Source organism: Notamacropus eugenii, chromosome 1 (genome assembly GCF_028372415.1).
Source record: "Notamacropus eugenii isolate mMacEug1 chromosome 1, mMacEug1.pri_v2, whole genome shotgun sequence".
NCBI lineage: Eukaryota > Metazoa > Chordata > Mammalia > Diprotodontia > Macropodidae > Notamacropus > Notamacropus eugenii.
In genome coordinates, this window is record NC_092872.1 from 414,617,636 (window position 1) to 414,642,413 (window position 24,778).

The 24,778-nt window shown below is 45.4% G+C and overlaps 2 protein-coding genes across 4 annotated transcripts; both read left to right on the forward strand.

Moving 5' to 3' along the window:
* B4GALT7 (beta-1,4-galactosyltransferase 7) lies at positions 1–14,324 on the forward strand. 2 transcript variants are annotated; one of them, XR_011972013.1, is made up of 7 exons: positions 1–181; positions 8,557–8,895; positions 9,670–9,895; positions 10,123–10,206; positions 11,004–11,108; positions 11,673–12,288; positions 13,052–14,324. XR_011972013.1 is itself a non-coding variant. In XM_072631191.1 (6 exons), exons 1-6 carry the CDS (start codon positions 132–134, stop codon positions 11,826–11,828), a joined length of 960 nt encoding a protein of 319 aa, XP_072487292.1. In that variant the 5' UTR covers positions 1–131; the 3' UTR covers positions 11,829–12,296. The 2 variants fall into 2 exon arrangements, 1 of the variants encoding a protein (XP_072487292.1); XM_072631191.1 differs by lacking the exon at positions 13,052–14,324 and having other exon boundaries at positions 11,673–12,296.
* Positions 14,325–15,267: 943 nt separating this feature from the next.
* LOC140518784 (homeobox protein EMX1-like) lies at positions 15,268–24,234 on the forward strand. Of its 2 annotated transcripts, XR_011972014.1 has the most exons (4): positions 15,268–19,058; positions 21,109–21,293; positions 22,026–22,377; positions 22,969–24,234. XR_011972014.1 is itself a non-coding variant. In XM_072631192.1 (3 exons), exons 1-3 carry the CDS (start codon positions 18,728–18,730, stop codon positions 22,191–22,193), a joined length of 684 nt encoding a protein of 227 aa, XP_072487293.1. In that variant the 5' UTR covers positions 15,268–18,727; the 3' UTR covers positions 22,194–24,234. The 2 variants fall into 2 exon arrangements, 1 of the variants encoding a protein (XP_072487293.1); XM_072631192.1 differs by having other exon boundaries at positions 22,026–24,234.
* Positions 24,235–24,778: the final 544 nt, after the last annotated feature.

A 24,778-nucleotide genomic window follows, 5' to 3' on the forward strand; every position in this document is an offset into this window, starting at 1 on the left:
AGTCCGGGGGCGGGGCGGCGGCGGCGGTTGCGAGGAGGGCGGGCGCTGGAGGGGCCGGGCCAGGCCGGGGCGGGAAGAGGAGACCCGGGGCCTCCCTCCCTCCCTCCCTCCGAGCGCCACGGCCGCCCAGGATGTTCCCCTCCCGGAGGAAGGCGGCCCAGCTCCCCTGGGGGGACAGTAGGTGAGCGCCCCGAACCCGCCCACTCGGCTGGACGCGGCGGGGGGGGTGACGTCCGATCGCGCGCCTCTCGCTGCCCGGCTGTCTGTCCTGGGGGTCCGTGTGTCTGCACCTGCCAGCTCCCAGCCCTGCCTGTCTCTCTCCCTGCCTCCCCTGTTTCTGGGGTCCCTGGCGGTCCTCGCTCCGTGTCCGTCCCGGGGTGTCCGTCTCTGGCTCTAAGTGCCCCGTTCTCTCCCCTCTTTCTTCTCCCCCTTCCCCGGTGTTTGCGTGTCCCCGTTCTGCCTCAGTTTCCACGTCTGCCTCTCTCCGTGTGCCTTCATGTCTGCCTCCCTCTCTTAGCTTTCCCCTCCCCTGTGTTCCCGGCAGACTCCGGCCTAGCCCTTGGTCAGTGTATCCAGATCGTGCTACCCCCCAGGGAGGGATCCGTGGGGATGCTCGCCTTCCCTTGGATAGAGCTGAGACCACGTTCATCCCAGAGCTTTAGTTGGATTTGTTTTTCCTGAGTGCCTGGCTTACCACTTGCCTTCCTTAAAGGTGGGAACTTTGTGAAAGTCATCATGTAGGGGCTTAAAACTGAAAGCCCCTACCGGCAAACAGCACTTTGCCTGGCTGAGAGACCCCCACGGTGAGATCCCGTGGAGCGTTAGGAGTCCCTACTCTCCTGCCTTGATCTCCTCTCACCCTTCCAGGCCTCTGGCATCCCTGCGGGAAGGAGATGGAGGAACAGAGGGATGTTTTACTTGTTCTTTTCCCTTCCTACTTCTCTGAAGTTGCAGGAAAGTCCGCACATTTTGGGTCTGGGACAGTTGCTCTTGGTCACAGACTCAGGTAATTGAGGAACTTGTCCGTTTTTTCACCAGCAGAATGAGAGGGTTAGACTAAATGATTTCTAGTGGCCTTCACAGTTCTTACAAGTCTCTGTAGCTTACTCGAGCCCTTAGTAAGGGAAGTACCCAGGAGGTTTATGGTCCTAGAATTAGGGATATATTAGGGTGGGTAGCTCAGCAGTGTTTTAGCTTGCCTGGTGCCCTTGAGCTCCAAGATAAGTGAGCTGTGTTCTGTTTAACAAACAGCTGCTTGCTTCTTTCCACCCAAAGGTGGGGAAGGCTTCTCTGTACCTCTCCTCTACCCCCTCCCTGCTCCCAGAAAGAGCCTCGAGTGCTGAGGAGATTATCTAGAAATTTCAACCTTCCTAGGCAACATTCAGGACCTGCATATGCTCCTCCCTGTTGGAGGCCAGCTCTGCCAGATGGTAGGGGGTAAGTCAGTGTCTCCTTCCAGGGGCCATTGCTTGGCCTTTCCCTAGATTGCATGTGGTGAAGCCTCACTCTTTGCGTTAGGGGCTACAGGTTTCCACGTAGTTAGCTGTGCCTATGGGGAAGATTTACAGTTGATTTGGCTTGTAAGAGAGGAGGAATCTAGTTAGAACCAGTATTGGCTTATCTTAAAGGTGACTGGCATTGAGATTAGACCCACAGACTTGAAGTTGGGAAAGTCTAGATTCATATCATCTTCAGTCTTTATTAGCTATGTACATCTGGACAAGTCACATAACCTCTCTGACCTTCAGCTCCTCATCTTTAAACAGGGGTGGTGATAGGATCTACATTGTAGGGTTGTTTTGAGAATCAAATGAGATAATGTATGTAAAGTACATTATAAACTTTAGCATTATATAAATATGAGATATTTAATTATGTATTAAAGTGGGAGTAGCAGGGAGAACCGCCTTTATCCTTGAAAGATCTGTCAATCACTAGATCTTAATATCAAATTCTAATTATATACGTATTACTATTCTAGGTACCTAGTTGGATAAGTATAGGGGTGGAAAGAACGTACAATTTGGAGGCAAGAAGACCTAGGTTTGAAATCTAACTCTTCTATTTGCTATCTAGGTGACCTTGGGCAAGTCCCTTTCCCTACTCTGGGCCTCAGTTTCCTTATCTGTAAGGTCCCTTCCAGCTCTAAATTTTATGATGCAGTCTCTGACAAGCAATTTATAATCTGTCTGGGAAGACAGAGACAGGAAACAATAAGGGAATTATTAGGAGCTGAACTATGTGCTCCTAATGCTACAATGAAAATTTAATTAAGTAGAGCAAATAATTGAATATTTGCAAGGTCCTTAACCCCTAGTAGAATCCCAGAATCTCAAGATTGGAAGAGAATCTCTTTTTTAGGCTAAATGTTGTCAGTTCCCTCAGCTGGACTTCTTATTATATGATATATGATATCAGATTCTTTGACGATCTGATTGCCCTCCTGAACAATCTTCCGTTTGTCAGCATCCTTCCAAGAATGTGTCACTTTGAACCAAACACAGCGGTCCAGATGTGGTCTAACCAGGGAAGGATCTGGCAGGACCAGCACCTCCCTCATTGTATAGACTGTGCTTTTTAAATAGAGCCTAAGGTCCCATTGGATTTTTTTTTTTTTTTTACTTCTGTGTCACACACCAGGGACTCACACTGACATTTTTGTCCACTAAGACCCTCAGATCTGTTTCAGGTCAGAACTTCTTCCTAGTCATGGTTTCCCCATTTTGCTTTGGGGAAGTAATTTTTTTAATCTGAGTATAATATTTTACACTTATCCTTGCTAAATTTTGCCTTAAGACCATAGGATTATCAATGGAAGGGACCTTTTTGGTCTTCCAACCCAACTTCCTCATTAGATTTGTCCCAGGGTTCTAGTTTGTTGAAATCTCTTTTGGATTTAACTTTTGTTAGCTAAGTTGTCTGCCTGGGATCTATACCTCGATCCAAGTCATTGATTAGAATGTTAAATACTATCAGGACAAGGACAGGTCCCTGGAGCATTTCACTAGAAACCTTCCATGCTGACATCAAACCATTAATAACAATTCAGTCTCTAACCATTGAGCTGCTTCTGAATCCATCTCATTTTACTGTTATTCAGCCCACATTTATCCATTTCATCCACAAGGATACCTCAAGAGATTTTGTCGAGCACTTTGTTAAAGTCTAGGTCAACTGAATCCGTATCATTCCACTGAACTGCCAATCTAGTAAACTTGTCGAAAAGGATGTGAGATTAGTCTGGGATGACGTGTTCTTGATGAAGCCATTCTGACTCTTTGTGAGGAGTTTCCTTTTCTACATATCTATTAATTAATATCTTTGATGATAAGTTCTACATTTTTTCCAGGAATCAAAGTTAAGCTTATCTGCCCATAGTTTGCAGACTACAATTTCTCCCCTTTTTTGAAAAGTTGAGAAGTCTGTTTTTCTGCAATCCTGCCACATCTCCCCTGTCTGCATGATCTTTCAGAGATCATTTACAGTGAGTGCAGTGGATCAGCAGTCATATTTAAGAGTTTTGTTTTTGTTTTTTTCTATATGCTAAGATATTTGTCAGGGCCTGGAGACTTAGACTCAAGGGAAGTTAAATACCTCTTTATTATCTCCTTACTTATTTTGAATTTCAGCTTCCTATTACATATTTATATTTTTACTCTTACAATGCAAAATTTATTTTCTTTGGAAAAGAAGATAAAAGCAAAATAAAACTTAAATAACTTATCTTTTCTCTGTTATTATTATCCCATCCTCCCCAAGCAGTGATCTCACACCTTCCTTGTCTGTAGTGTTCTCCACTGGCCTTGGCTTGTTTTGAACTTTAGAGATTTTGATAATATTCTTTCCTACATCACCTTGTTTTTTCTCTATTTTCTGCCTTTATACAAAAATTCCCTGTGTATCTACAGTATATCTTTTAGGACTATGTAAATGTAGCAGTAGATCCCCCTGCCTCGTACTCTCTGTGCTGGATCACTTACTCCAACCTGTCCTTGAGTTCCCATGGATGGGCCCACCATTCCACCATTTGCTACTCCCCTGTTCTTTGCTGCTCTTCTACTGCACACATCCACTCCTTTTCTGCTCTTGGCAGTGACAAGATCTAATTTACAGTAACCCTTAACAGGGGACTGGGAAAGGAATATGCTATTTTAGTGGCAAGTATTTCCCCTAATCTAGAGAACTTCCAGGCTTCTCAGATCTTCAAATTACAGGGAATTTTGCTTTGTCCAGGAACCTCCTAGCCTTTTCTTCCAGCAAAGCAGCAGGTATCTAGTGGTTCAGTGGATAGTGCACTGGTTCTGCAGTTAGGTTGCCCTGAGTTCAAATTCAGCCTCAGGCACGTAGTAGCTATGTGACCCTGAGCAAGTCACTTAACCTCTATTTGCCTCGGTGTCTTCAACTATAAAACTAGGATGGTAACAGCACCTACTATGTAAGGTTGTTGTGAGAATCAAATGAGATAATATTTGTAGAAAAAAAAATTGTTAGCACAGTCCTGGTACATAGTTGGCACTATATGAATGCTTATTCCCTTTCCTCCCCAAAATAAAGCTCTCTGGACAATGCAGAGAAACCTAGCAAACTCTTCATTCACAAGATTCTTTGTGTTTCATTCTGCTTTCAGCTAATCAAACCTACTCTATTCTTTCACCTTGCTTTTACCCTTTTAAATCTGAACTGGTTATAGAGGGCAACCAGGCATCTCTGTGATTTCACATTTTTCAAGCTGTAGATGGTGAGGGCAATAGCTCAGATTGGAGCAGATTCTAACTTTTTTACAGCCAGCTAGCTCCCAGCACTTACTTTAGCAAAGTCACAGAACAGTGCCTCTCTTCCAATCTGCAGGCTCCCAGCAAGGCAGTTGAAGCCTTCCTGTCAGCCGATTCTGCTGGCTTCTTAGCTCAGTTCCTTACAGCTGGTTTCTTTGAATACTACAGCCTTCTTAATTTCCTCTAATGCTTCCAATCAGAGCCTCCTGGTGGTCAGTGACTCCTCTTTTCCTTAGGAGATAAAACATGAAATCTGCCTTTCTGTTCATTCTGAATCCAGTAGTTCTTCTCTAATCATGCCATAGTCTCCAAACAATCATTTGACTTACTACTTTGTGAGTTAGAACCTTCTAGATTTTAAAAACAGCCACATGTCAATGAGCTGAAGGATCATAGTTTCCTGTGGCCTCAGGCATTTCTCTCCCCTCAGGTACAGCCATCTGAATCTATCTATTCCCCAGAACAATCTGTCTCTACTTCATGGTTGTCTTAAAACTATGTTTCTTCAAACTTGGGTTTGTTCAGTTTCATACACAAAAGTTCTCTTTTTGCCCTTTTCAGCACCCAAGCTGTTCACCTGTGAAAGGAGAAGTACTAAAATAATGATGAGTGTTTCTGTCCACTTCCATCAAATTAGTCATAATTGTGTGTTTATGTGAGGGAAAAATAAGATCCATGATACATGGCAGAATTAAATAGTTTAATTCAGTGCACATCTAATAAATGCTTCTTCAATTCAGCAAACATTTATTAAGCACCAACTATGTGCTAAGCACAGGTTACAAAAAGAGACACAAAACAGTCCCTGTCCTTAAGGAGCTTACAATCCATGGGGGAGAGGACAACATGCATACCATATATACAAAGCAAGCTATCTGCCAGATAAATAGGAAACAATTATCAGACGGAAGGCACTAGAATTAAGAGGGATTGATGAAGGCTTTCTGTAGAAGATAGAATTTCGGTTGGGACTTACAGGAAGTCAGAGTAAGGAGGAAGATCATTCCAGGCATGGAGGTCAACTAGAGAGAATGTCCAGAGCCAAGAAATGGAACAACCGGGAGACCAGTGTCACTGGTAAGGGGATAAGGTATAAGAAGACTGGAAAGGCAGGAGGGGGCTATGTTATAAAGGGCTTTGAATGACAAAGTATTGTATTTGCTCCTAGAGACAGTAGGAAGCCACTGGAGTTTATTGAATAGATGATGATCACACCTGCACTTTAGGAAAATCACTTCAGTGACTGAATAGAGGATGGGTTGGAGTGGGGAGAGACCTGAGGCTGGCAGACTTCCACCAGGCTATTACATCAGTCAAGGTGTGAAGGCCTGTGCCAGAGTGGGGACAGAGTCAAAGTAGGGAAGGGACCATATTTGGGAAATGATGCAAAGGTGAAATTGACAATCCTTGGCAACAGCTTGGATACAGGGGGTAGAGGTGGTAAGAGATAATGAGGAATCTAGGATGAATCCTAGGTTGAAAACTTGAGGGATTGGAAGAATGGTGTTTCCCTGTGCAGAAATAGGGAAGGTAGGAAGGGTGGGGTGGGAATTTAGGGGAAAAGATAATGAATTCTCTTTTGGCTATAACTGAGTTTAAGATATATATTAGACATCCAGTTCAAGATGTATGAAAGACAGTTGGAGATGTGAGCTTGAACGTCAGCTGAGAGATTGAGGCAGGAAAGGTAGATTTGAGAATCATCAATATGAAGATGGTAATTAAATCCTTGGGAGCTGTTGAGATTACAAAGGGAAGAGAGACAAGAGAAGAGGACCAAGAATAGTGCCCAGAGAGACACCTACAGTTTGAGGGTGTGATCCAGTGGAGGGTTCAGCAAAGGAGACACAGAAGGAGTGGTTAAGTAGGTAGGAGGAGAACCAGGAACGAGAGTGTCCTGAAAATCTAAAGGAGAGTACCTAGAAGGGGAGAGTGAGTAAGAGCATCAAAGATTACAGAGAGGCCAAGGAGAATGAGGATGGAGAAAAGGCTTTTGGATTTGGTGACTAGGAGATCATTAGTAACTTTGGAGAGAGCCTACTGTACAAAGGACTGTCTGGGACACACAGGATTTGAGACAAAACATAGTCTCTGCTTTCAGATTACTTATAGTTGTGTGGGGGAACACATCCAAATAACAAGGACATAAGAGAGAGATCCACGCAAAGTGGTTTGAGGAATTTAAGGAGAGAGAGGGATCACTCTAAACTGGGATCAGAGAAAAATTCATGGAGGATGTAATACCTGAATGGGACCTTGAAGAAAAGAATTTTAACAGATGAAGGAAGTCCTTGAGCAAAAGCACAGAGATGAGAGCGTTTTAGATAAGAAGTAGTAGTGCTGAGAAATAAATTATTTTCCTGGTTGGCTAGAGCTTAGAGAACCTAGAATTTATGTATAGAGGATTCAGGAGTATGAGATAAGGCTAGAAGGCTAGAGTAAGAATATGAAAGGGGGAATGTCCTGTTGATATTTTATTTGGTAGACAATGGGAAGCCACCTCAGGGTTTTAAATTGATTGGTGACATGATGAAGGAGTGCATTAAGAAGCTGAGGGAATGCATAGAACGCTGGGAGAACAATCTGGAGGTTCTTCTCCTAGTACTCTAAGAGAGAGGTAATGAGACCTTGAACTAGGATAGTTGCTCTGGGATCAGAAAGGAGGTACCAGATAGGAGAGTTGTTTTGGTGGTAGAACCAATGAGACTTGCCAGCTGATTAGATATAAGGGATTGGGAAAAGTTAAACATGACTAAACTTTTTAAACTGCATGACAGAGAAAACAAGTTGAAGGATGAGTAAGTTTTTGGGAAAAGAAGACAATGGGTTGTTTTATATTGAGTTTGTACTCAGTTTATACTGAGTTTGAGGAGCCCAAAGGAGCTCCTGGGGCTGATATTCAGCAGACAAGTGTCAAAAGAGACATGCCTGTGCTGTGGGATTTCAGAGAATGAATAGCAAGATCATTTCTAGCTGCAGGAAATCAGGGAAGATCTCTCTGAGGAAGGCTTTGAAGGAAGGGATGTATTTTGACAAGTTGAAATGTAGTCTAGGTGGAAGTTATGCCAGACACTCTGTGGAAGTGAGAGAGCATGTGGCTAGGATAGTGGGAGACAACAATGGAAAGGTAAAATGAGACCAGTTCATGGAGAGATTTGAATCCTAGTTTAAAGAGTTTGGCCCTTTGACATTTGGGAATCACTGAAGGATTTTCATCAAGAGAATGACAGTTGAGACTTTAGATGGCATCATGTACAGAATGGAGTGGAGTAAGAAAGACTCGATGATTAGGAGGCCATCATAATCATTTAAGCAAGACATGATAAGTGCCTGGACCATTTGGGGACCCATGGGAAAAGACGGGCTAGATTTGAGGTAGATTCTTTGGTACAATCAGAGTTAAGAGAAGAGAGAGCTCATGATGAGCTGGGATGTTTAGAGAAGACATATGAAGGTGGTAACCTTTGAGAGTTGTGTCTTAAAGGATAGGTAGAATTCACATGGGTGTTCTGGGCTGGAGGAAGAGCATGAGCAAAAGTATTTGAAGCTGTTTTGCACTAACCTTCCAAAGCTTCCTGAGTAAGCGTGTGTTACTAAGGGGAGTTTCAGGCATCTTCCTGTAGCTGGTGCCCATAGAGCAGGAAAGCTGGCACTGGTAGTGCTGATGCATGAGGTTGGAGAAGCCCAGGCTCTAGGTTCAGTAGGTTTCCATCCCCACCTCTGGAGCCCCGATTGTTCTGCTCAGCCACATTTTCCCTGACTCTAGCCTTTACTCCTCATCCAGGTCTTTCCTGCCTCGGAAGTACAGTGTGTTCCAGCTCTTCTTTGCCTGTCTGTTCCTGGCCTTCCTCTCCTTGCTCTGGCTGCAGCTCAGTTGCTCAGGTGACATGAGCCAGGCAGGGCAGGGGCAAGAGCTAGTCAACCCTCCAAAGACCTGCCCCTATGAACCTCCAGTCTCTTTGGAGGAGGACTCCTCTTGGGCACCCCACCGCCTGGCAGTGCTGGTGCCATTCCGTGAACGCTTTGAGGAACTCCTGGTCTTCGTGCCCCACATGCACCACTTCCTGAACAAGAAAAAGATCCGACACCACATTTTTGTGCTCAACCAAGTGGATCACTTCAGGTAGAATGACCAGGCTGGTCCCTCTGCCCTGTGGGGAAGGTGTGGGAACAGAGAAAGGGAGATGAAAGTAGAGGAAAGAACTTTCCAGGCTGACTTAGCAGTGGCCTTCTATTTCTGGCTACAGTGGTCTTTGTTTGCATGTCAATTTCCTCAGATCTTTCTCTGGGCTTATATTGCTCCCCAGGTCTGACCTGGGCTAGGTCCCTGCTGCTGACCACCTCCAAGAGCCATTCAGAGGCTCACAGGGGGAGATGGGAGAGGCAGCCTGATGTCCTAGGAAGGCCTAGCTCTGCCAGTGTAGTGGGGAAAATTAGATATAGAGTTAGGAGACTGGGAATTAAATCCTGGCTCTAGAACTTGGTACTCTTTTAGCCTTAGGCAAGTCCCTTAACCTTCCTGGGACTCAGTTTCCTCATCTATAAAACAAGTGGATTGGACTAGATAGTCTTACAGGTCCCTTCCTGGCATCAGTGTTCTCAGGTTGGATCCTTAAGGCCCCTAATAGCTCTAAAGCCTATGATCCTATTAACTTACTGATTCTGTGACCTTGGGCAAGTCACTAACCTCCTTTAACTGGTTTCTTCTTATCAGCTTAAATAGGGATGATAAACCTTGTCTCACCTCTCTGTTGGGATTGTCAGAAGGACTAAATAAAATAATGAACGTCAAAGCACCCTGAAAACTACAAAGTTCTCTTGTGCTCCTCAATACCCCTCCCTTCCCAAGCAACTGCCCAATTTGTAGCTGCTCATATAACCTCCTGTCCCCTGGAAGGTTTAACCGGGCATCACTGATCAATGTGGGCTTCCTGGAGAGTGGTAACAGCACTGACTACATAGCTATGCATGACGTGGACCTGCTGCCCCTCAATGAGGAGCTGGACTACAGCTTTCCCGAGACAGGGCCCTTCCATGTGGCCTCCCCAGAGCTGCATCCTCTCTATCACTACAAGACCTACGTGGGTGGCATTCTGCTTCTCACCAAGCAGCATTACCAGTTGGTGAGGCCTGGGCCCTTCACCGGGGAGGCAGGTGGAGAGATAAGTCATTCCCTTAGCAGAAACTGGCTGTGATACTTAGGAACCTGGGAGATGGGGGGCTAGTAGACAACTTGGAGATTCCCAGTGTGCAAGGTTTTAAGTACTCCTTGGGCTAGGGAGGAAGACCAGGGCTGTAGTCAGGAAAGCAAGGAAGATCAAGCTGAGTGATACCATTTTGTTTCTGTTAGTGCAACGGGATGTCCAATCGCTTCTGGGGCTGGGGCCGGGAAGATGACGAGTTTTACCGGCGCATTAAAGGAGCCGGTCTCCAGGTAATATTGCTAAAGTCCAGGCTTTCTTATTCCCTGGTCAGTATCCTCAGCAAAGCGCTGCTGGCCTGAGGCCTTGTTTTTGCCCTCATCTAGCATACCCCATCTTTCCTTGGAGATATTTGCCTGGTTAAGAAAAAATTGAGAGGCTAGGGGTCACTCCTAGCTGTGTGACTTTGAACTGATCACATATGCTCCTTGATTGCAGTTGGATTAGATGACCTTGAAGGTCCTTCTTGATTTCAGTGTTCTGTTCTTTGGTGGGGATCCCTGCCTTACCCCTTCTCTGGACTTTTGTCCAATTGATCTAGTGAAATATTATTTATGAGAGCAAAGTGATATAATGATTGTAACAATGACTCCCATATGATTTTGCTCACAGTAACCCTTGGAGGTAGCTAGTATTTTGATATTTCCACCTTAAAGATAAAGACGAGGCCCATGGAGGTTAGTTGAGTTGTCCAGGAGCCCCTCCCTACCAAGCAGTAGAGGTGTCCCTTGACAGCTATGATCACACGATCATAGGAGTTAAAGCTGGGAAGGCCCTTTGGAGAGGACCTACTTCAGTCACACTAATTTTAGAGAGGAGAGAACCAAGCTTCAGGCTGTGATTGCCCCAGGTCACTCGCCTTCTCTGGCTGTCCGCATTTAGTCAGTGCTCTTTCCCCTCCACCACACTGCCTGCTTCCAAGGCCATTGCCCTTCCTACTACACTAATATCATGCCCATCGTCTAGGACAGGGTTTCAGGAAGTGGGAGAGGAGCTAAATTTGAAATTGCTCTGTCTTGGTTTTCTCTAGCTTTTCCGTCCTTCAGGAATTAAAACTGGGTATAAAACATTCCGCCACCTACATGATCCTGCCTGGCGGAAGAGAGACCAGAAACGCATTGCAGCTCAGAAGCAGGTACTCTGGCTTCCTGAAGAGGAGAGATATTATCAGGGTGGGGGGTTTGGGTGCGGGAGGAAGCTTCTTGGAAGAGACCCCCACACACGACCAAAGAGGGGCCCAGATGACTTTCTGTACCTTTTGCTTCTCACTTACAGCACATAGGCTCTTAGAGCTGGAAGAAGTCTTAGAGATCATCTTCTCCAACCTCCTTCTTCATCATTTTACACATGAGAAACTGAGGCCCAGAAAGATCATTTGACTTTTGAAGGTCTCACAGATAGTAAATAGCCGTGCTAGTTGTTAACCTGAGTCCACTGATTCCAAATCTGGCATTTTCCCATTATACTGCTTCCAAAGCAGAGCTAATTTTCCCTTCTCTTGACCATAAAACCTGGACCCTCTTGGACTCAAGGAAGGAAGCAGGTCCTTCCCCTAAGACCCTAGTGCTACCCTTTTCAGCTCTCACTGTTCTCACCTTGCATGGTTCTAGTATCTCAGAACCCTTAGGACACTGGGAGAGTCTTGGTAGGGCTCCTGTGATCCAGGTCAAGAATTTGAGCAACTCCTCTTTTTTCCTAGGAACAGTTCAAGCTGGACCGGGAAGGGGGGCTGAACAGTGTCCGTTACCATCTTGATTCTCGTACCCTGGTGTCAGTAGCCGGAGCACCCTGCACAGTTCTCAACATTGCACTGGACTGTGATGCAGCTGACACACCCTGGTGTGCGTTTGACTGAGGGTACCATGGCTAGCACCACCTCAATCTGCTTGGCTGGTGTCTGGCCCCAGGAGAGCTTTGTTACTGCTGGAGGGAAGACCTTCAGTGGGCAGGGCTGAAGCTAAGGTATGCTTTAGGACCCAGCACCCACTTAGATGTGGCCCAGAATCAAGTGATGGGAGGAGATCTGAGCCACTTTGGCTCAGCTACTTAGCTGTGCTTCTTCTGGAGACTGACACAACCTGACGTAAAGGTCTATAAGTACTCTTGGACCAAACACTCAGTTGTTATCCCTGCCCTATGGGCAGTAGAAAGAGATTGGAGATTGGAAAGAGGCTGGGGTGCAGAATCTTTGACTCCATGGGTTTGTTATATCTGGCCTCTTTCCTCTGCAGGAGGCACTTGCTGCCTTTTGGCCTTTTCTGACCTTGTGCCCAGGACAGGTACATGCACATGATAGGTGCTTAATAAACATTTGAGTTTGGGATTTTCAGCCTCACTTTCCTATTAACTCAGTGATGCTCCTGCTGGGGCTGTCCGTAGACTCCTCTTGACGTCATGTAACACTCCCTGGTTCTGGGAGACCCTTCTTGTGTCTTCCATGGTGAAAAGCCAGACTGAGGGAGTCGAAAGCACACACTGTGTTGAGGGGATTTAGGTTACCAGAATCAGGGTATCTCCTCAAGTCAACCTGGCCTTCACTGTACCCTCAGGCCCAGTATGAAGCTTCCAAAGACATCCTGGAGACCAGTGCTGTCCTCTACCTGGGGGAAGGAGTAGATGGAAAGTGCTCCTGCTCTTCTCTCTCAAGGTTGTCACTTTTTTAAGAAGGGATGGTAGACTGGAGTTGGCCTTGCAGAAATTTCTTAAGAAAGAGGACAGTTGATTGGCAGCCCAGCATTTTAAAAGCAAATGGTATACACTGCTCAGGCTTCCTTCCTGGGCCAACTTGAACTGTTTCTGGAAAGAAAGAAGATTTGTCAAATTCTTGACGTGATTTCTGGGGACAGAAGGCCCTGTCCAGGAGGTTTCCAGGGTCCTAAGAGAGATAAGAGACTGGCACCATCAAGGCCAAAGCCTACCAACCTGGTACCAACCAGGATGCTTAGATTCCTTTGAGTGTGGATCCATGCTCTGCTGTTTAGTAGCTGTTTGAGCCTGGCAAGTCACTTAACCTCTCTGAGGCTCAGTTTTCCCATCTGTGAAATGAGAGTGATAATACTTGCTCAGCCTACCTCACAGGGTTTTTGTGGGAAAAAAAAAAAAGCACTTTATTAAATCTTAAAGAATAGTTATTATTATTATGTAGGTCCTGTCTCTTTTATACTCTGAAAGACTTCTACTTTACATTCTCAGCATTGGTTAGTGTATAAATGACAAAGTATTTGAGGGAATCTGTTTTATTGTTTTATAGAAGTGGAGGGACTAAGGCTCAGGGCAGAAGTGGATTACCTGCGGTCCAACCTTCAGGTCATCAAGTAGTATTTATCAGTTTGTGGTGGATACAAAAAAATAGAAGACATGTCTATCCTCAGGATGCTTCCTCCAGGAAACCAGGCTAACGCATGATGAATTGTGAAGTCCCAGCCTCCCAGAATATGATCATGTGCTGGGGAATGGGGTATGCACAGTGAGGTGATAGTGAAGAATGGAGGAGGTGAGACTGGAAGGGTTTGAAATTCAATTCTGTACAACAACCAAGTATTTTAAAGGAGCTCTGTAGACATGGACACTAATAATGATGATGAGGATGATAGCTCACATTTATATAACATTTATAGCACTTCGTATAGGCCAGGCACTGCACCAAACACTTTACAAGTATTTAATCCTCACAGCAACCTTGGGAGATAGGAGCTATTGTTATACCCATTTTACAGATGTGGAAACTGAGGCAAATAGTGATTTGTTCCGAGGTCACACAGCTAGTAAGTGTCTGATAAAAATAATTGTAATACAAAAGAAGAGGTCATCCTAGGCAAGCGGGGTATGAGCAGAAGTGCAGGAACAGAAATGAGCATGGTATTTTTGGGGAACAGTAAGGAAACTTCTTGTTAGAGAGTCATGATGGGCAGTTTGACAATGGAGGGAGGTGCCTGGAAGCAGGGAAACCTTTCAAGAGACTCTTGTATGTGTGGTGATAAGTCCTGAACTAGAGTGGAGACCCTGGGGAAGGGGAGGAGGGAGTGGATCCCAGAGACTTCAGAGTAAACAATGAGCTGGACTTAAATGGACAGATTTGCCTTTAGGGGATGAAGGGGAAAGAGAACAACTCTGAGACAACTGAAGAGATGCCTGGGGGAGGAGGGTGGGCTGCAGTTGGGCTTGGGGAGTACTGAGGGGGACAAAGACCCTGGGAAGTTAATTCACTCTTCAGACTATTTTGTACCCATTCTCTGTGTAAATATTAACTTTCCCCAGTGAGAGATAAACTTTTTGAGGGTGGTGTTTTTTGTCTTTGTATTCCCAGCACAGTGCACATAGTAGGTTTTTAATAAATGCTTATCAAATAGGACTTTTGAATTCTACCTCTTGACCTTGGAGAGCTGGATGCTGCTCTGCTGATAAAACTTTACATGTCTGTATCACAGTAGCATTCATTACTTACTTGATTTTCCTAGTGACCTGTCAGGTAGCCAGGGCAGGGATTTGTGACAGATGAGGAAATTGAGGTACAATGAAATTTCCGGCCTGCCGGCAATACGCAGCTGGTACAAGGCACAGCCAAGATGTGGCCCCAGATCTTCCAGCTCCATGTCTGGTCCTCTTTTAGCTGCTCCACAGTGCTTCACAATACTAACATATAGAACAAAGGCTTTAATCTCTGGTTTTCTAGTTCTTTCAGGACAACTGAAGGACAAACTTCACAGACTTTGTTTTCCCATGTCTCATCATTTATTCCAGATAATGCCTGTGTGTCCTTTCTATTACAGACAGCTAGGTGGCGCAGTGGAGAGAGAGAGCTGGACCAGAATTTAAATGTGTCCTCAGACAATGGCTAGTTCTATCACCAAGGCAGCTAGGTGGCGCAGTGGCCTGGAATCAGGAAGATGAGTTCAAATCCAGCTTCAGACACTAGCTGCGTGACCTTGGACAAGTCACTTAACCTTGTCTGCGTCAATTTCCTCATCTGTAAAATGAACTGGAGAAGGAAATTGCAAACCACTCCAGTATCTCTGCCAAGAAAACCCCAAATGGAGCCATGAAGGCATGGACACAACCGAACAACAATCCTGAACAAGTCACTTAACTTCTGTCTGCCTCCGTTTCCTAACTATAAAATGGTAATAACAGCACCTACTTCCTAGGGTTGTTGTGAGGATCAAATGAGACATCATTTGTAAAGCTCTTAGTGCAGTGCCTAGCACATACTAGGTGTTTAATAAATGCGTATTTCCTTCCCTTCTTTCTCCCCTACACAAACCTAGTGAATTCCTTAGTGTTTTCTCTTTGTCCCTCTCAGCACAATAAGTATGTCCAGCACCAGATCACTCTACTACCACCTGCTTTCTTAACATATGTTCTTGAGCTGCCAAATACCTTTTGGGGAAGTCATATCACCAGGCCAACTAGATCCATTACAAATTCATGTTCTCCAATCTCAAATGAACCCTTATTGCTGAATGACAAAATTTTTATTCTTCCTTCACTGACTTTCTATATCATTTACTGGTTTTTACCAAGCCTCTTCTCAAACCCTTGGTACCTTCCCATGTTCCTCTCGGTGAGCACATGTCCTTATCTGCTACTTCACTCAGAAAACAGAACCTATCCATCATGAGCTCTCTCTTTCCCCTTAATCCAAACCCCCAAACCCCCTTGTTGCCTATCCTCTCCTTTATTCCTGTCTCTCAGGAAGAGGGGGCCCTTGCTCCTTGCCAAGACCAACAGTCTGTGCCCTCTATCCCCACACTCTCCTGTTTCCTGCAGGAGGTTTCCTTATCAACTATTCCCTCTCTGGCTTTCTCTCTGGCACATTGTTATGTGATTATATCATTCTTTCATACTTCTATTTCTCTTTACATTTAAAATATATTTTTCTCAGGACAAAGTACATATCATAGGGAGTGCAAGTGGTATTATCCCCATTTTACAGATGAAGAAACTAAAGCTCAGAGAGGTAAAGTGAATATGGAATAGTAGAAAGATCATTGAGTTTTCAGCCAGAGAATCTGTGTTCTCAGCCCAGCTTCACTATTTACTACCTATGAGTAAGTCATTTATTTAACCTTGCTGTGACTGTTTCCTCCCAAATGAAGAAATTGGACGTGACTGATAACATCCCGTTCAGCTCTAATTCATATGATCTAAGTGACTTGTCCAATTTCCACACATCTTGACTTAGCTTCCACTTTCTATACATATATTCTTGAAATCTAAATTGGCTAATGACTTCCTTCTACACCCATGCAGCCTTCATTAGACAACATCCCCTTTCTTCCTCTTCAGAATTGTTTATATTGTCAGAATTTCTTTCTTTAGAGCATCACATCTCTCTTGGACTGACTTCCCCTCTGGTATTTTAGGCCATGGAAATCCATCTATCTTTTCTTTGAACTCTAAAATCTGCTCACATCTCAAAGCATCAGACCATACTCAATTTTCTCTCCCATATTTATTACTAATAGGATAGAAGGTCACTCACCAAAAACATTAGAAGAACTTCTAGATGTGCCTGGCCTTTTGTCAGTGAACTTCAGAGAATCATAGAGAATGGGAGAGGGGCCATAGGACTGGAAATAGGCAGATCCCCTAATTTTCAAAAAAGAGGAAGAGGGTAGGTAGATTAAAAAAAGACTTCAAATCTGGACAAAATTCTAGGATATGTTACTTAAATGATGATTTCTGATCATTTAAAAGAGAAAGAGTGATTGCTAAGAGTCACCATAGGTTTAGTTGGTTCATGCCAGGCTAATCTCCTTTCTCTTTAGAGTTGAGTTTGAGGGTTACTACAGCAGCACTGCTGTTATTCTGTTATTTCAGTTGTGTCCAACTCTTCATGGTCCCATTTGAGGTATTTGTGGCACTAGGGTGATTTGCCATTTCCTTCTCCAGTTCATTTTACAGATGAGGAAACTGAGGCAAGCAGGGTTAAGTGACTTGCTCAGGGTCACACAGCTAGTAGGTGTCTGAGGTTGGATTTTAACTCAGGTCTTCCTCATTTCAGGCCCAGCACTCTATCCCCTGGGCCACCTAGCTGCCCATAACTATGGCAATAGATAGGGAGAATGACATCCAGGATTTTAGAAAGGTGATAAACCTTTAATAAACTCTTAAATTTCTTATGATGTCCTTGTGGATTAGGGACTCGATGATACTAATACATATATAAAAATTTAGATCGAGTTGAATGACCACAGTGACCAAGTCCATGATGAAGGAGCTGTAAGTGATGGTGAAATATCACCTGGGCCAGCTGCAGCAGCAGCCAGAATGCAGAAAGCTAGGAGTCCTGCCCTTCCAGGGGCACAGAGACCCAGTTAGAACTAAGGTTGAGGCTCCTGGGAATGCACGAGGACTCCAGACTTCATGCCAGATGACCAGGAGCTCATGACTGAAGAGCACTGGCCAGAGTTGCCCAGAAGTCCGTATACTGCCATCAGGCCTCGGGGTCCATGAAGTTGTCTCCTTCCAACCAAAAGCTAGGTTTTTTTCCTCCTTTTTTCTTAGAGAATATTTTGGTGTTGGGCCAAGAAAATATCAGCACTGAGGTGGGTCTTTAGAGGACTGTTGCAATGATGTGTTCTTGGCCCTATTCTGTTCAACATTTTGATCGCTGGATGGAAGCACAGATAACATTTATCAAATGTGCCAGGTATGTGAAGGTATAGGGAGGGACACATTGGATAGTAGAATCAGCATCCCAAAAGATCTTGAAAGGCTGAAATGAGTTGAATTTAGTGAGATTAAATTTAATAGAGAAATATAAAGTTCTGCATTTGGATTAAAACAAATGCCAGAGTATAAGATTCTGGGGTTGGATGCGGGTAGGTGGTGGGGTGTGGATCATAACTGCAAACTCAATATTAGTCAGTTATGTAACATGGCAACAAGGCAATCAAACAAAATAAATTTGCTCTTAAGCCCGTGCTTCCAGCACAGAAGTGAGGGTCCTTCTGTCATCGGTCCTGATCAGGCCACACATGGAATAAACACATTAGGAAGGTCATTGACCAACTGGAGGTGGGAAGAGGGGTGTTGACTATCATCTGGAAGAGAGGCCTGGAAAATACAGTATGAAGGTCGTTGCTGAACCGGGATGTAAAGATGAGATGGGGGACAGGGAGGTGGTCAATGTCTTCAAGTATTTGGAGGGCTGTTATGTGAAAGACCCCATTAAAATTGTTCTCCTTGGCTCCACAGGGAAGAGTCGTCCATGAGCTGAAAGTTTCAGCAAGACAGTTCTAGTGGAGCTAGGAAAAACAACTTTCTCACAATGAGAGTTGCCCCAAGGCCAAATGGGCCGCTTTGGGAGGCTGTCATGGTAGGACTTCCAACAAGGATGTACAAAGTTGTGCAGGTTGGACTAAATCACCTCGGAAGTTGCTGCCAGCCCCGAGAGGGTGAGATTCTGGATTCTGGAACAGAGTCTCAGAGGAAGGAAAGCTGAATTATTGGAAGGAAGGAAGATCCTTGTCAGGATGGAACTGTGGCAGGACAAAGTGGTGCTTGTTGGATGGACGTGGCCGGTGGCCGCTGGGATCTGAGGGGAGGGGCCCTGGAGGAGAGGGAGTAGTTGTCAAGGCTGGGACTGGAAAAAAGTGGAGAGCCTGGTTGTGCGTGTCTTGCGGGAGCCGGGCTGCGGTTGGGTCGGGAAGGGGGGGTACCCTGGGGTGGATGGGCGGGCGGTAACCAGCCCCCTTTCCCTCCCTCGGGGCGGGCTGGCGCATGCCCCCTAACCCGCGGTGCTGAGTGCGGATGCGGCGCAATCGTGGCCCAGGAGACCGGAGGGAGGCTGCGCGGGTCAATCGGTCCTTCCCGGACTCGGGAATGTTCACCTCCGCCAGAAGAGGCTTCTCCATCGAGGCGCTCGTGGGCACCTCTACGGAGCCACTGCTGCGCCCCGCGCCCGCCAGGCCCAGCGTCTCACCAGCCTGGGGGGCTGCCCGCCTGCTGATCCCAGAGCCTCCCGCTGCCCCGGACCGCGGAGCCGGTGGTCGCCTGGGTCCGCCCTCGCCCGCCCCCCGTGACCTGTGCAGTTGCTGCCCCTGGCTTCTGCGAAACCTCTTGTGGACGCCGAGCTTCCCGGGTGAGTGCGACTGAGCCTGGGGAGCGCGCGCCGTCGGGGAGGCAGCTCTGGGGGAAAGAGCTGGGCTTGCATTGTCCCGCCTCCACCTTCACCGCGGGACCGTGGGCAAGTCCTGTCACCTCTTTGCGCCTTAGTTTCCCCATCTGAAAAACGCAAAGTGTGGGGGGATTGTGTATGGAGGGTGAAGGAAGAGAAAGGGTTTGGACTAGATCTCTAAGCGAGCTCTTCCATTTGTGACAAACTACATCTAAATAACGGGGACATTGCGGACCCGATAGGGAGCGAAGAGGATGCCTGTGTCCGAGGGAGGGAGTATGGGTTAGGTGGGGCCGCTCCTCTGGTCGCAGGACGGAGAGAGTTGAGGCAGGCGCATCCTGTTGCCTCTCTGACCAGGAGCTGGGCACTTTTGACGGGGCGGGGCCGCACAATTAGCGTTGAAAATAGCAGCCCGAGCTGCCCGATAGCAACTTAATTTCCTTTTGGAGCTCCGATCCTGCGGGGGAGGCAGTTCTAGGGTTACTATTTCCATTTTGCAGACGAAGTAACTGAGTTTCAGAGAAGGGAACATACTTGCTCAAGGTCACCACAAAAGGCACCAAGTAGCCGATCATTCCAGTTCCCTCCCACCCCGTAGAACCGAGCAGAAGAACTGGTATTGGTTCTGCGGACCACTTTGGGGATGGAAAGTTTCACCAGAATCTGGCTTTACCCTTGAATCACAGGAGGTGTATCTCTGTATGCAGATGGCACAAGGGGGTGGGGGGCGCGGAGAGGGAAGAAGTGTGATTCAGAACGGGGCTGGAGGTCGGGGACCTGGCCAGGGGTGGCACCAAAAGAAAGAATTGCCTTTCTTTTGCAGTTAGTTGTAGAAAGTATGGTGGGACAACTGGTAATGGAAACTGGGCGGGGAGAGGGACACTAGTTTTGATAAAGCCGGTTTCCAAGGCTCCCTCTTTCACATCACTGCAGAAGCCTTCAGTCTGAGTCAATGTGTGGGCTCCAGTAAGAACATTGGTCACTCACTCCACAGATCCTCCTGTGACCTGATGACTCTGTAGGCAGGAATACACCTTTCTAGGAACTGGAGGCAATGCTTAAGCATCACCCTACCAAAACTAAGTACTAATGATCCCTATTTCCATAATGATTTAAACCTTATGAAGCAGTTTCCTCCCTAAAATGCCAGGCAGCTGGGGCAATTTCAACCCATTTCACAGATGAGAAAAGTTAAGTGACTTGTTCAGGGACACAAAGCTAGTATCAGAACCAGGATTCTTTCCCTGAGATTACCACACTAAGGAAGAAAGAAGCAACTGGCCAGCAATACTCCTGGAGCTACGTGAATCTCCACCAGTCAATGCCCATTCCAGGCAGCAGTTAGAAGCCTGGGGTTATTCTTAAAGAGGTTGGACAACTTCCCTTCCCTGTCCCATCCCCAGCCCCAATCACTATCTACAGCAATGACACAGAGCCTTTAGACCCAGGCTTCTGTCATCTAAGGTTCATTAACTCCCTTTTGACATAGGTATCTGGAAGTGGTGAGAGTGTGACAGAAATATTGGCAGAACCTAGGAACTCCCATTCTCATTCTGCTCCTCTCCTAGTGTGCCCTGCATTTTCTTTTGTGGAAGCAATAAAACTGAAAGCCAAGTACTAGCTTAGAGGGGTGGTCATAGGACTTAGAACTAAAAGGGTTCTTAGACACCATCCAATCTGACACCCTTGTTTTACAGGTCTAGAGAGGTTAAACTGTCTTCAAGGTCACCCAGATCAATAATGTGATTGAAAATGACTGATAGGATTTTAATCCAGGCTCTCCGGACTCTGAGTCTGGTGCTCTTGAGTTCTATAGAAATGGGAGCCAGCTATTATTGTTCCACCTAAACTTCAAGGCCAGGATGGGCATTAGAGGAAAGTGCTGGGGAACTGGGGGAGAGGATGACGGTGCTATTCTACTACCCTGGAAACCTGGTAGAAACACTTAGGGTTTCTTGGACACTAGCTGGGAAAGGTGAACCAGAGAATACTGGGAGCTTTTCTTTTCAAACAGGAGAGGTTCATTCCACTGAGAGCCTGCTGCTTTGTGGACCCTTTACTCGAAAGCCCAAAAGGATCCGGACAGCTTTCTCCCCATCCCAGCTCCTGCGGCTGGAAAGAGCCTTTGAGAAAAACCACTATGTAGTGGGAGCTGAGAGGAAGCAGCTTGCAAACAGCTTGTGTCTAACGGAAACTCAGGTATTGTTTTTTTGGTGGGAGGAGGGGCAGAGAAGGGAAGTCATTTCTAAACCATGCACATCTCCCTCTGGTTTCCCTTCTATATCCAGAACAAGGACTTGAATGAAAAGGAGCAAACTCCAGAGGAGCTCCTTGATATAATGAGCACAAACTCCAGCCTGTCTAGTCACAGCATGTAAAACTCTTTGTTTCCCAAAGGTCAGAAGTAGTATTTGATTAGGGAAAAGGAAGGGATGAGAATGGTGGAAAGATCTAGAAAGAGGCTATTCCAGGCACCAGTGTAATAAAAAGACAATGTGGTGAGAGAGAGGAAGTGAAGTCCAAGAATTTAGCTTCAGAGTTCCCTGGGAAATAGAGCTGAAGTGCCCTGGATTACCCTCTAGGCAAAGACTAACATCTGACATAGAAGCTACAGGCCTCTCATTGAATGCAAGAAAGGGAATGGAGGATATCTTGTCTGTTAGAGGCTGGTTAGAGTACAGGGATGGGGAACCTGCAGCCTCAAGGTCACATGTGGCCCCCTAAGTCCTTAAGTGTGGCCTTTTGACTGAAACCAAACTTCACAGAACAAATCCCCTTAATAAAAGGATTTGTTCTGTAAGACTTGGACTCAGTCAAAGGGCCACACTCAAGGACCTAAAGGGCCACATGTGGCCTGGAGGCTGCAGGTTCCCTATCCCTGGTTAGACTAACAGTCTGGGGAGGTGTAATCTTACAGGACTTCTCCTGCAGGTGAAAGTATGGTTCCAAAATCGTCGAACAAAACACAAAAGGCAGAAGATGGAGGAGGAATGCCCAACAGCAGAGGAGAAGAGGAAGAATGGACCTCTTATGAGTCAGTGGCAGGTGACTTCAAGGCAGGGCATTGATGAAGACATTGATGTGACATCTGAGGATTAGGAGTGTTCTTGGGGACTGAAAGATGCCTTCTCATGAAAGAATGCTTCTGGCCCTGAGACAAGTTTGATGACAGAGGCAGGTCCCTCTTTGATGAGGCTGACAGAGTTTAAAAATTTTCCAGTGGTATCTGAAAAAATAACCACCAGGAATCTGTTTTGGAGAATGATATCCACTCAACTGCAAGGTAACAAATTGGAAAAGTTGATGAAAGTTTTTTTCAGAGCTAGGCATGGTGGCACATGCTGACAGTACCTGTTACTGAGGTAGCTGAGGCTGCTGTATTGCTGGAGTTCAGGATCTCTGATATGCAGAGTGCTAAGCCAATTAAGTGTCCACACTAAATCTGGCACCAAAATGGTGAGCCTCCAGCACCTAGAGAGTACCAGGCTGCTTAGGGAGGGAAGAATTGCCCCAGGTTGAAATCTGAGTAGGTCACAGCTCCCATGCTGATCAATAGTGGGATTAGGCCCATGAACAGCCCCTGCACTATCATCCTGGCTGAGATAAGGATACCCTGTCTGCAAAAAAAAAAAAGTTTTCACAGGCAATTCACATTGCTTTGAGAAACTGGAGCTCCAGATGACCACATTGAAGATAGCAGGTACAGTTACCTCCTTTAGCAGATACTCCTGAAGAGTATCAAGGTTGGAGAAACCTAGGAGACTGTCAGAGAAAGCTGATTTCTAGACCTGGCCTCTGACCCATTGTCACCTGTCTGAGCTAGATTCTCTCAGCCATGCTTACTCACTTCCCTTCATTCCATCCATTACTTCAGGTTTGTGATTAAGGAGTCAGAATGGGGAAAGGAGATCCAGAATCTGCTCGGAGAACCCCATAAATTTTTGCAACTGGTATATAGACACAAGTGGCATCCTGGTGTTGTATTGCATATGCACAAATATACATACACATGTATATATTGATGTATGTCCATTGATTTGTTATTCACTTGGTTCAGTCATGTGCAACTGTGACTCTGTGTGTGTGTGTGTGTGTGTGTGTGTGTGTGTGTGTGTGTGTGTGTGTGTGTGTGTGTGTGTGTGTGTGTGTAGCTGTGATCCCTTGCCTGGGGACCTTCTGCCCATTGCTGCAGATCCTGTCACTCCACATCTTTGCATCTTGTGTGATACTTGTGTTCTCTCATAGATCCTCCACAGAGTATTTCTCAATGCACTTCTGCTGTGTCTCCTTACGGATAACAGTAGAACACTTGTATGGCTGCTCTATTGTCTTGCTATACAACCAGGCTCTTCCTTTTCCAAACATACATTTCCTGAATATCATCCCTCATACCACTTGAAAATGTGGAAATACAGTGTGGCCTATGTACACCCACTGTGTGTCTATCCATCGAACTTTAATTTCCCTTGTAATTCTCATTCTTTGTTCCCAGCTTTTCAACCTTACAGTATCACCAGGAGAATATATTAAAAAGATGGGGTTTTGTGCCAGGGAGCTGCATTAAAAGCCCTGTGCATTTTCCCAAGTACAATCTCTTTCTCCTATTGAATTCTAGTCCTAATACATCTATATGTAGTACCTGTCCCAGACACGTGAACTGATATGGGGAAGTTTTAAATTTAATTGGGAATACTATAAGCTTCCCTACTATATCACTCCCTAACTAGGATGAGATGGATACTATTCTCTGCTTATCTATTTTCTTCACTCGTAGTTAGCATTTAATAAATTCTTTTAAATTCTTTGATAGCCTTCTGTTGCTGTGTGGGCCATGGCTAAGCAAGCAAGCTTGGATTTCATAATATTTGTAATATTTTCTCAGGAGGTTTCTGATAATAAATTCCTCTCCTACTTGGGGACTAGTACAAGCAGTGTTGACAGTAATCCCTCTGCTGTATTACTGACTTTACCTCCTTCAGGATGACAAGGAAGATGGAACAAATCTGCCTTGTTGCCTACATGAATTATACCTCACCTGTATACAATGTTTGGCCTGTGAATTCTCAAAACCACAATGCTTGAATTAGAAGGGAACATTTTATCCCATTTAATGGAAAAATTAAATATTTTGGTGCATAAATTGACCATGTCATGTCTCTTCTATGGTGGGATAAGGAGGGAAGTATTATGGGGGGAAAAGGTAATTTTGTTGATTTGTCACCGGATGGACAAAGATGCACTTATTATTGCCGAGAACACCCTTACTGGTGGATCCTGCTTTCCAAGAGGTTTCTGATATATATTTTCTATTCTGCTTTTACCTCACTCCCAATCTATGAGTGACACTTGTCTGAAACAATACTTCCAGATTTAGAATCATTTTCCCCAATTTACAATGATTGACATGTGTCAGGCGCAGTTATTCACACACCTGAGTTTAGTTTCCTTTAATCAGATGCTATTCCCATCATGTTTGCTTGTCTGCCAAAAGCTGGAGTGCTCTCTACACTAGCCTATCCTCAATACCCTATTAAAGCTCTGGCTGTTTAACAACCCATCCTTATCTCCTTAAGAGGTTGAAGTTATTGGTTTGTCCTCCCTCATCTTGTTAAGTATCTCTTCTGAGGGAAACCAGTTCTCAACTCATAGGGGTTAAATTCAGTTTTCAAATTTGATATTGTAGT